The 12112-nt window shown below is 37.1% G+C and overlaps 1 protein-coding gene across 8 annotated transcripts in view; it reads right to left on the bottom strand.

Annotated features, from left to right (window-relative positions):
* epb41l4b (erythrocyte membrane protein band 4.1 like 4B) overlaps positions 1-12112 on the bottom strand; it is a 37760-nt gene that overhangs the window by 3146 nt on the left and 22502 nt on the right. For 3 of the 8 annotated variants that reach the window (XM_038291035.1, XM_038291038.1, XM_038291039.1), the window contains 10 exons: positions 10938-10971; positions 10667-10700; positions 10455-10579; positions 5831-5970; positions 1620-1741; positions 1420-1533; positions 1275-1330; positions 1046-1198; positions 776-896; positions 557-690 (listed from right to left, as the gene is read on the bottom strand). In XM_038291035.1, coding sequence (XP_038146963.1) covers positions 557-690; positions 776-896; positions 1046-1198; positions 1275-1330; positions 1420-1533; positions 1620-1741; positions 5831-5970; positions 10455-10579; positions 10667-10700; positions 10938-10971 — 1033 coding nt within the window. The remainder of the gene's footprint in view (positions 1-556; positions 691-775; positions 897-1045; positions 1199-1274; positions 1331-1419; positions 1534-1619; positions 1742-5830; positions 5971-10454; positions 10580-10666; positions 10701-10937; positions 10972-12112) is intronic. The other 5 variants (XM_038291036.1, XM_038291042.1, XM_038291037.1 and 2 more) reach the window with 3 other exon arrangements.

Below are 12112 nucleotides of genomic sequence, written 5' to 3'. Positions count from 1 at the left end.
CTTTATAGACCTTGCTTTGAGCTTTAGTGCACAGTCATGTTGGAAGAGGGAGAGGCCAGCTCCAAACAGCTCCCACAAAGTTCCTTTATCTGATGATACAGCTGTTAGTTGGCGGTCGACTATTTGGGAGCGAGGAAATTTCTCAACTGGATTAGTTGCTTAGATCATCCTATAATAGCTCGACGCTGGACTTCATGCTGAGCTTCTGAGAGCGACCTAGTCCTGCAAAAAATTGTTTGTACCAACTGTCTGCATGCATAGATGCTTGATTTTATACACCTATGGCCATGGAAATGATTGGAACACCTGACTCCAACAACTTGGAAGGGTGAGCAAATACATTTGGCAGTATGTGTGTGTGCGTTTTAATTTGAATATAGTTAAAAATCCTGTTATTTCCTTAATTGAATATCCTGAATGAAACATATATACACATTAACTACATACAGAATGGTGCTTTCAAGCTTTTATTTAATCTGAAATAAGATTAGAATGTATACAAATTATTCTTGTATACATCATTGTTTAAAAACATACAGAGCAACAGATGTGTTACCTGTTGTTATGGGCAGTGAGGTAAGGGGCCAAGTGAGGCATGGAGCTACGGTAGTAAGAAGGGGAGAGGTGAGGGGAAGGCGAAGGGGAGGTACAACACGGACTACCCAGCTCCAGTGCTGGCATATTATCCACCTGAAATACACATCAATGTATGCACAAGTACAAACAAGTACTAGCAGAATGGACGAGGTGAAACTATGACTGTTATCTGAGTTACCTGTGGGTAAATAGATGGTTGTATCTGTTTGTCCAGGGAACTGCTTGACCCTGACTTTCCTGCACTCTGAGAGGAGATGGCTGCCAGTGCTTCTGGCAGATTATCTTCATCTTCGTGGTTGCTGTTTAAGGAATAAAATGAGATAGCAAGTGATTTACACGACTTTTAAAGGTAAACTGTCAGAGGCAGAGAGATATTTGATTAAAACACTTTTTCATTTGGAGCAGCATTTCTAGTTTGTGGAAGTGATCAGCGATGAGATTTACTCACAAGCTGAATTGTCGGACCAGCCGTTTTCTGCGGTTGGAGCTTGGGTTGCTTTTGGCCTGCAGCTTCTCCGGTGTTAAACTACGATCCTGCCTGCGAGGTGTCTTTTCAGCTGTCAAACTAGACGCTGCTGAGTCTTGGGATGAACTCTGATACCTGGACACCAGAGAAAGAAAAATAAAATAAATGGCAGCCTGCAGAATGAGGAACAAACATTGGACGCGATACCAACCTGTCACTGCTGGTCTCATTTGAGCTTTTCCCTCTGGGTGTCAGAGGAGCATCCTTCTGTGTCGTGCACGAGAGAAAATGTGGTACTATGGGTTTAACTGAACAACACTGAAGATAGATGTTGAAAGAAATGTTAGATCTGTTACCCTGAAAGCGGCTTCCATTTGGGCTTTAAGGATGTTACATTTGAGGTGATCCGGGAGCGTCCCTGGAGATGCAGGAGGATGCAGAGATTTTTCCGACAGCTGTTTCTCCTCCCCCTGCCAGCAGAAGAAAGCAAACATGAGAAAACCTTAGAGAAGTCAAGGGGGGTGGAGTATATTATGTGGAAATATAGCTGTCCCACCTTGTTGTCAATGTTGATGTGGAGTGTAGGCCAGGGCGTAGAATCGCTGTCTGTTTCCAAAGCTTTTAGCAGGGAATGAGAGACGTCCATACCATCAGAAGGGCTGGGAGGGGCGCGACGTTCTGACACACAAAGTTTAATTGGTAAAACACACCAAAATAAATTCAGCAATTGTTCTAAAAGCAAAACAAGGAGCTGGTCTTATCATACACCTCTAACTTTTGACTAGACTGACATTTTAGATTCCATTCAATGTGCCTACATTACCTATAACAAAAAATCATATGAATTCAGGCATGGTGAAAGCTGTTGACAGTAAAGAATGCAAATAAATATCCAATAAAACAATGTGAAAGAATAGCTCAGTAGCATTTTTTAAAATAATTTTAACAAAAGCAAAAAACAAAAAAAACAATATATCAGACATAGTTACTAATACCATAAATGTTCCTTGTACAATTAACAGGAAAGTTATATATTTCTGAAAAACAAAGTAAGTGAATGTGTTACAGTGTCCTGCAGATTTAACTTTTTCAAATTTGACCTTGTTATGGCCTCAAACTTCAATACAGTTCATTGAGATTTTAGGTTATTTATCAACCAAAAAACATCAATGAAGTGAAGAAAAGTGACTCTTAGTGATTAGGACTCAAATTTCTTTTTCACATGCAAAACTATGTAAGGGGAAAGATAACTCTATACATAACCCTGAACACACCATCCCACTATAAAACATAGCAACAGTACTATCGTGCTGTTGGGTGGGTTCTCACCAGCAGGGCCGGTGAGACTGGTCAGTGATCACTGATCCCTGTTCAGTGATCTCCATCCATCACTGGCCTTTGATGGATGGAGATCAATACTGGCCAATCACATTCAAAAGAGATCTAAAGCATATGGCCAGAGGTATAGTAAAATAATTTTGATCAAGGAATATTTTTGCTATAGAATGACACCGTCAAAGTCCAGACTCAATCCAGACAAACATTTGAAACACTCACTGAGCTTTACATATTTTGCAAGAAGGATTAGGTCAAAATCTTAGATGAGGAAACCTTGTCAAGACAAACCCTCACATATTATTTAATAGTTAGGTGCTTTCTGAGGGCTATCCTCCTTTTCCTTTACCTTATGATGCATCTACTGCTTTGTGTTATTTTATTACAAAAAAAATCCCAATAAGAGATCTAAAAAGTTGCTTCTAAAATGTGAAAGAATTCAAGGGGTGTTAAAACTTCAGCATTCGACTGTAGTTATTTAAAAACAATTTAAATGAGTCACTTTTATGTGGCAAAATATCAAACTTTGCATTAAAACACTTTCGTTTCATTCCATTATATGAACTAGTAAAGTCATTAAGCTGGTTGACGTGTATAACGTCATGTTTAAATACGGGAATGTAAAAAAAAAAAAAAAAAAGGGTATAAACAGCTACAAAAATAAGTATCTGAACAACCTGCTATTCTAAAATTTTCATCATGGGTGCATGTCCACTGGGCGAGGAATAATCTATGATTTTTTTAGCTATTTGTATGATACAGCTGCAAATAAATATTTGAACACCTTTCTATCAGCTCGAATTCTGACCCTCAAAGACCTGTAAGTCTGCCTTCAAAATGTCCACCTAGACTACATTTATCATTCTAAATAAGAGACACCTGTTTGAGGTCGTTAGCTGCATAAAGACACCTGTCCACCTCATACAAACAGTAAATCACACTACTAACATGGTCAAGAACAAAGAGCTCATGCTGAAGTTGATTTTTCATTATTAGAACAGAAGAACAAAGACAAATTTCAAATTATAAATAAATATACAGCAATATTTAAATAAATATTATAACTATATAAAAATATACACAGATGCATCAAAAATACAGCTAATATGGAAGGGATAGCATTTATTGTACCACAGTTTTAAATTAAGATAGGGAAAAGGATTAGTGATGGAGACTAGGTGCATACAGGAGAAATGCTAGCTTTGCTTGTAGCAGTTCAATGGGTGGAAGAGGTAAGACCATGAAAATCTATCATTTGCTCTGATTCTAATTCGTCAGTTTGCAAAATAATCAGTCAGACAGTAGACCAGATATATTGATTAAAATACAACAAACACTTTACAGAACAAATATGATGGGGCTAGTAGTACATTTGGTATGGGTTCTAGCACATAATGAGATTAAAGGGAATGAAATGGCAGACAGGGTGGCTAAGGAGAGTACCAATAAGGGAAGGATAGGTAATAATGTTGATATAACAGAAATAAAGGGTATAATTAAACAGAAAAACAAAGGAGAGGTGGCAAAAGTTCATGGATAGAACAAAAGAAAGGAAGGTGGTATTATAAAACCTAAAAGCGAATTGGACAAAGGAGAAGAACAGAGAGAAACAGGAGAGAAGGGATAATTATTTAACGACTTAGAATCGGACACACTGGATTGAATAGATCATTATTTTTGATAGGGAAAGATCAGAAAGGGAAATGTGACTGTGGGGAAGATGAGACAGTGGAACGTGTTATTTTGAGTTGTAGGAAATATTTGATCCAGAGAAACAAGTTAATTAGGAAACTTACGGTAGTAATATGAGAATGAAATTTGACATGGTTGATTTACTGCAAAAGGAATCGGGAAGCAGAGGATATCAGGCTATATTTGAGTTGTTGAAACAGAGTAAGATGTATAATAGGATAAAGTTGTTTTTTTTTTTTCTTTTTTTTTTTATTGTCATGTGGTCCACCTTCCTTAACAGTTGCTGGCTGTAATGCTCACCTAACGTTTTTGCCAACTGCCAATAAATTTCAACGAGAAGAAGAAGAAAAAGACACTAGAGACAAAATTTTACCCCTCCCCAAGGCTGACAAGGGCAACGTGGAAATTTCCAAGAAGCGTGGTGGAAAAAGATCCACTTTAGGGCAATCATTAGAGAATGGGAGAAGCTAAACATGACTCTCAGTCTCCCTCGGACTGGGGCTCAATGCAAGATTTCACCTTGTGGCAGAGATGGGGGATCTGGAGTCAACAAGTTATTTCTATGTCATGTTTTTATTCTACCCAGCCACTGAACCAGGTGAGTCCAATCTGGTTTATTACCATCTACACAGGATAAACCAGATTGGACTTACCTGGTTCAGTTGCCGGGCAGAAAAAAAACATGACATAGAGATGACTTGTTGACTCCAGTTACCCCACCTCTGCCTCGTGGGGTCTCAATGATCCTAAGAAAGGATGAAAAATCAGCCCAGAACTACACGGGAGGAGCTTGTCAATGTCCTAGAAAGAGCTGGGACCAAGGTTACTGTTGGTAATACACTAAGACATCTCTACTTTAACCAGCACATGTCAAGGCCTGTCTTAAGTCTGCCAATCACCATTTGGATGATCCAGAGGAGTCATGGGAGAAAGTTATGTGGTCAGATGAGATCAAAATAGAACTTCTTGGTCATAATCCCACTAATCGTGTTTGGAGGAAGAAGAATGATGAGTACCATCCCTAGAACACCATCCCTTCTACTGTGAAGCATGGGGGTGGTAGCATCATGCTATGGTTTTCTGCACGTGGGACAGGGTGACTGCACTGTGTTAAGAAGAGGATGACCAGGGTTAGGGAACAACCTTCTTCCCTCAGTTAGAGCATTGAAGATGGGTAAAGCGTGGGTCTTCCAACATGACAATGACCCGAAGCACACAGCCAGTATAACCAAGGAGTGGCTCTGGAAGAAGCATATCAAGGTTCTGGTGTGGCCTAGCCAGTTTTCTAGACCTAAACCCAATAGAGAATCTTTGGAGGAAGCTCAAACTCTGTGTTTCTCAGTCACAGCCCCAAAAAACCTGACTGATCTAGAGAAGATCTGTGTGGAGGAGTGGGCCAAAATCCCTCCTGCAGTGTGTGCAAACCTGGTGGAAAACTACAGGAAACATTTGACCCCTGTAATTGCAAAAAAATCTACTGTAAAAAATATTAACATTGATATTCTCAGGTGTTCAAATACTTATTTGCAACTGTATCACACAAATAGGAAAAAAATATCATATATTGTGATTTTTTTTAATAGATTATGTCATTCAGAGTGGACATGCACATATGATAGCAATTTCAGACCCCTCCACAATGTCTTAGTTGGAGAACTTGCAAAATAGCAGGGTGTTCAGATACTTCCTCACTTTAAATGATAGTGTGGTTAAATGTCTGTATGAGAGGAGGGTACTCACTGTTTTTTGTGTGTGTGTGGCAGAGCATGTCTTGGCTGTGTGTGTGGCGGCGGTGACGATGGTGGGTCTTGCCAGAGTATGAATTTTCATTCTCGGATGAGCTGTACTGATGGTCTGAAGCCGAACTGCTCAGCGGGAAGCTGAGGATGACACATGCAGTCACAATAACTCCCTAATAAAAACATGTCACCTAAACAGTTTGAACTGGAAAAGCGTAAATAAACCTTTACCATGATTAGCCATAATTACTTTCATATCTTTACTCTGTGGTTTTACAGCACAAGTATTAGAAACATTTCCAATAATATATGGTTGCAGTGATACAGTAGTTAGCACCATTGCCTCCAAAAGTCCAAAAATAGGCATTTGTTGGGATATTTAGAGACACAGAATCGCCCCAAGATGTTAGCTCTAATAACCCTGCACAGTAGGAATAAAAAATGAATGGATACACACATATCACACAAATGATGTATGGCTTCATTAAACAGTTTTGAGGCTGAGCAAAAGTTATAAATCAACCCTGATTTATTTATTTTCCTTGGAGGATCAAGATTTTACTGAAAGTTTCTAAAATATTAGCCCTTTGATATTTGTTGAAACTTACTGTAAATTTGTCATGGTTTATAAACTTAGGACAAGAATGAGAAGATAAAAAATTTCTGATCATAATTTTTTTGGAATCACTTCATTATTTTCTATTTGAACTGAACCCGGAAAAGGAATATCTCTACTTTTAACATGATTAACAGTTTATTTTGTTTAGAATAAATTTTAATTTGACATAAAATAATTTAAATCGGGTTAATTTTTTAATTTGATTGCAGTTTAATTTCTTCACACACACACACAAAGAAATTCTCTTGCTGATTGATAGATTTTAAAAGACCTGGTTGTAATTTTCAGTAAGAATACGTTTCTTTCTCCAGTCCAACTTTTAGTTATGTATTAAAATACCATAAAACAAGTTCTTTTAGGAGACAATCGCTGCAGCTTTAGTTATAGCATTTTCTGGTAACCCCCCCTGACCACAGAACAATCCTTTTTACTCTCCACAATGTGTGTTTTTATTGCATATTTTCCCCTAGTTTAAAGTAAGCCTGTGGCAACAAAATCAAATTATTTAAACAAATATAGTAGAGTTCTGGTCATATTTGGAGGATTTGGCCTTTCTACTCAGAGGGGAAAAGCCCTAAAACCCAGCTACCAGAGAACTGTTCAGTTTTACACAGTCACCATCATCTACTGAATCCTGCATACATGCAGTGTGGTTTCCTGCATGGGAAAATATTATATTGCATTCAAAAAGATAAATGTTGAGGCTAAATTTTAAAGAAACTAGAAAAGGGTTCTAGACTGTTACGTTATATATAGGTTTGCATAAAAATGTAAATAATTAGCTCATATTAAACATTGTTTTAATAAATTGGATCAAATCAATTTAAAGACCATTTTTGTAAACTTTTAATATGATTCTGTTAATGTATTCATATTGAATAGATGTTTTTTTTAATAACAAAATCTGTTTGAATTCAGTTCAGTTTAAAAATATCTTTTAAACCCAAAAAAGTGAATTAAACATTCATTAAATACAAAAATAAATATTTTTTTTTTTCTTTGTAGTGCCTTATTAATTGAAGCAGGTGGGCATGTTCCCCTAAGAAGCACCAAACAAGGTCTTTGCTGTGTTTGCTGTCATAACTTGTTTATTTATTTTAGAGGCAATATGGCGTCATTCCTAAAGGCCAAAGTGATTCAAGTAAACATGAAAGGAGAAACAAACACACTATTACAGCATAACACATTTTGTAAACATTTGGTTGATTTAACAAATTCATGACCTGAAGTAACATTAATATAATGTTCATCAAAAAAAAAAAAAAAAAAAAACTCACTCTAAAAGCAAAACACCTTCAATACAGAAGCCTACATCGATTTCACTGCTAGCTTCACACTATGAATACAGCAGCCGGATCTCTAAAGCAGCAAACACTATGGTCCCCTTTCACCAGCTCACAATTACTTCCACTCAGCACTTACATCTTTGATTTCTGCTTAATTTAGGTGATTATAAATATTTTTCTCCCATTAGGAAAAAAAGACCACATTAAAGGCATATTTAAGACCAAGCTAAACAAGTTAGAGATTAAAACCTTGCTTAGATATAATAAGGCATTAAGACACTATGCAAGATGTTATTATCTAAACTGTTTAAGCAGAAAACCTGTTCTCTACTGTATATTAAAATGCATTGATAGAGACACAGGTGGAAAAGCTATCCCGAATCAAACCATCAAAATTCATGATTCTTAAAGCACTTGATATATTTTTGGAAGCACTTATTTGGTTCTCTTCCAAATATTTTGAAAATATGCTTCTAATTAGCTAATCTCTTCCCAGTAAATGAATACAGAATCTTCTGGAAACTTTTCTTCTCCATTCCTATTTTCTGTTTCGCTGCAGATTTTAAAGATGTTTAATCTGAGTAGGTGTATACAAATCCAGAAGTTTATGCAAACTCATGAGCTTAAATAAATTAAGACTAATTAATTTTAACGTTCTTAAGTCAGGGTGGAATGAATCATTTTAATTTATTATTATTTAATGCATTGTTGCCCTATCTACACTTCTGGTAAATGATCATGACTGAAAATCCTTGCTATTCATACCTTAGATTTTGATTTAAAAGTACTTTTAGTCTAACAAAATGGTTTTTATTTCGATTACAAATAAAACAGTAACATCCAGAAAAATAACAAAAGAATATTAAGAGAATGAAAGAAAAATGCTTTATTAAAATTACTTTCTTACTTATGTAAAAACCCGTTTAAAACATCAGCAAATATTTGTTATTAGCGTTACAACAGTAAAATCCACCTTATAATTATTGACCAGCATTTTTCATGTTTCCCCCTGAAATTTCAGCCATTTTGCCTCAATGCAATCACCCTAATCTTTGGCTTCCTTTACAGATTATCTATTCTGTTTATTTCAGTGCTCTCTCCAGACTTTCTTCCAGCCTAAAGAAACCTTTTGGAAGAATTACATGTTTACATGTAACCTAAATCTGCCAGCGGTATGAATAGTTGTGAATTGAACTGCAGTAATTCTCTTAGCAGAATAAAATGAATAGTTTGGCAGCGGTTGTTCAACAGGCAAACCCTCAGATCTAAATCTGGCAGGGAGATTTGGACATGCTGAGGTATTTTGGAGCCATTTCTAAACAAAAATTCAAAAATAGACCTTGCAGATTTCAAGATTTCCAGTTTAATCTATTTTACATCAGTAAAAGTAATCTGTGTTGATACTGACAAGGTCTGGAAAAACAGAGATAGGATCTTCTTCAGATGAAGGAATTTTGGGTACGATGTTAAAAGTCTACAGAGGATCGGGCCTGTAACGAACTGGAAAAGTGCTGGAAAACCAGCGTCAAAGCCCAAAGATTGATATGAACCAGAAGCCTTTCAATCATGAATGAAGTTCCTACTTTGAGCTCTAATGAAAACCTGAAGCTGCCCACACGGACAAGCCAAATGCCTTCTGGAGAGAAGCTTTTCTTTTCTTAAAAACAAGAGAAAGGCTGATTAATTAAAGTGACAAGTAAGATATTTGGAGAGGCTTTCAAACCTTAGAATACTATGCTAACTCTTAAGCATAGCTTTAGTTGCGTCATGCTGTGTGACTTTTTTAATGCCAGCGGTACTGGAGTAGTGAAAAACAAAGCAGGGAGATGACCTTCAGTTTCACAAACCACTTTTAATCAATAGTTCTAGCTGGCTTAAAGCCATGAGGACTAAGTCTAAAAGAATTACCCATTTTAAAATAACTAAAATTAATTAACTATGCAAAGCTGGAAAAGCATGTTGCTGAGGTGTAAGATGCCAAGAGAAATGTATCCAAATATTAATGATTTGTGTCTATGTTTAATGTTTTGACTGTTGATCCCAAAGAAGTGTGAATAAATACTTTACTGTATGCACAAGCGTTCCACCCTGAAAAAAAGAGCTTTCAAATAAATAACTAAAAGATGAAGGTTACAACTCATTCAAAGTCATCATCATGAGTTGGATACAGGTTCTGCGTATCTCAGGTGCATCCATAAACAAAATGTTAATGCAGTTGGAAATATCTGCAGGCCATATTAAGAAAATTCCAGGAATACTCCCTGGTCCATTTCACCCTACACAGTACTTTGGCCACAGTTCTGCCATCCTTGAGTGAAATAAATGATGGCATTATTCAGTGTAATAAAGATGTTTGGGAATGTTGACACCGATGGTGGATGAAGACAGAACAGATGAGAAGAATGGCGATGGAAACTAGGTCATCTGCAGAGCTTCCTTCCTTCCTTTGGGACAAGTCTTTCTCAGCTCTGAGGTCTGAAACTGTTTCCTGGGTTTAAGAAGGGTCAAAGGGCAGTCATGACCTTGTCCCTGTGAACCAAACTGATGGATCCTTTGAGGGTGCTGACGGTTGGCTCAGGGGCAGGAGGATGACTGTACAATGGACTTGCAGCCTCAAAGGAAGGCCTGAGCACAACAGATGATGGAGACCACAATCATGGAGGTGATATGAGAAACATAAAATGGAGCAGCGGCACACGCAGTCTGATGCACAGACTCACCTGTGTGACGGAGTATGAGCGGAGGGCTGTAGGTAAACCGGGAGGGTGAGAGCGGGGTGGTGCGGATGCCAAGCCTCATGACCAATAGGAATGTTGTGTTGGTACTGAAGAGGGTCATGGAGAGCCTGAAATTAATCATCTCTATAAGCCAGACTGGTTGTTACTGCATCTGTGAGTGTGTTTCTGAATGAAGGTTATCTGCTATCACTCACCGCGTGAGGACTGAGATCAGGGCTGGCATGAGAGCTGCATGTCAAGAATATTTGAAAACATGATTTATTAAATGTGAAACAAACACCAAAAAATTGTTTAAAGTTAACAATGGGAAGAAAAGAGCTAAAAAAAGTTAGTCTTATACAAATGGCAAATTTTTGTGTTTTCTTTGAAACTGTCCAGGCAGTGATGTGGATTAAGATCAAAAAGTAGCCGATATGATGGCGGTGTAATCTGTACATCGCATGTTTGCTAATCTGAAGATTTTACCTGATATGTAGAGGCTTTGCAGGGGAAATGGCAACTGCAAAGGAAAACATGAGACATATTTAGGAGAAAAAGCAGAAATGTAGGTTTGTTACTTTAAATTTTATTCCATATTTTTGAGTCAGTGCAGCCTCTATAGACACAACCTTAACCTGCCGCTCAGACATGAGGCTTTCCAAATATATTCATACTCCTTGAGCCTGTTTTGTCATGCAACTGTTAAAAAATACTTTATTAAACCCAAAGGAAAATTAAATTAAATACAAATAGACAATTGACTTTGTTAAAAACACAGATAAACCCCTGCTGAAGAAAATTATATCCACAGCATGATGCATCCACCACTGTGTTTGAATATGCAGATGGTGCAGTGAGGATTTTTTTTTTTTTTTTTTCCCAAAAAAATATTTCTCCATGAAGATTTCGGCCCAATCTGTGAAGTCCATAACTCAAAGCGATCATGTCGACAGGTTTTTCCACCTGAACTGTCAATCTCTGCATCACCCCAACGTAAACATGGGTCTCTATTTAACTAGTAAATGATGTGCTTTGTGAGATGTTCTAAGCTTGGAATACTGTTTTAACAAAACAATCCAACACAGATGCATACTATGTACCATTTAGGTAGCTACTGGTATAGTACATTTAGTGGTATCAGGGGCTGAACACAAATCCACACTATACTTTTCTAATTTTTATCTTAAAATCATGAATTGTTTCCTTACAACCAAGCCTTACTTTATGCTGCTCTAATGGATTCATTCTTACGAAATACATTAAGGTTTGTGGTTACAGCTTAAATTTTTTTCTCTAATAATCATAAGTAATCTTTTTGATATTCACACATTGATGAGTTTAGTGATGAACTCCGACCCACCAAATAAGGTGGGAATTGTGGAGGAATGATGGAGGAGTTCATAGAAGGAAGGTGACAATTACAATCTATAGCCTTGAATTATAAAGCACTTTATGTAAAAAGGAAAACAAAAATGGACCGCCTCCATGAGCTTGACAAACCTGTTGAGCTTGTCGTACTAAAATGCAATACTAGTCATTTATGAAGAGAACACATTGAAGAAACCCTGCTGCCTCACAGGCTGAAGCTTTTTTCTTTTCTCTCAGGGCTCTATGCAGCAAATTTCAGACATTCAGGTAAAACAGTGTGTGACCTTTATGAT

The sequence above is a fragment of the Cyprinodon tularosa genome, unplaced genomic scaffold (assembly GCF_016077235.1).
Source record: "Cyprinodon tularosa strain WSP-4 unplaced genomic scaffold, ASM1607723v1 ctg291, whole genome shotgun sequence".
In the NCBI taxonomy this organism is placed as follows: Eukaryota; Metazoa; Chordata; class Actinopteri; order Cyprinodontiformes; family Cyprinodontidae; genus Cyprinodon; species Cyprinodon tularosa.
The sequence above is the reverse complement of the archived record's forward strand: the minus strand, read 5'-3'. Positions and strand labels throughout refer to the sequence as shown.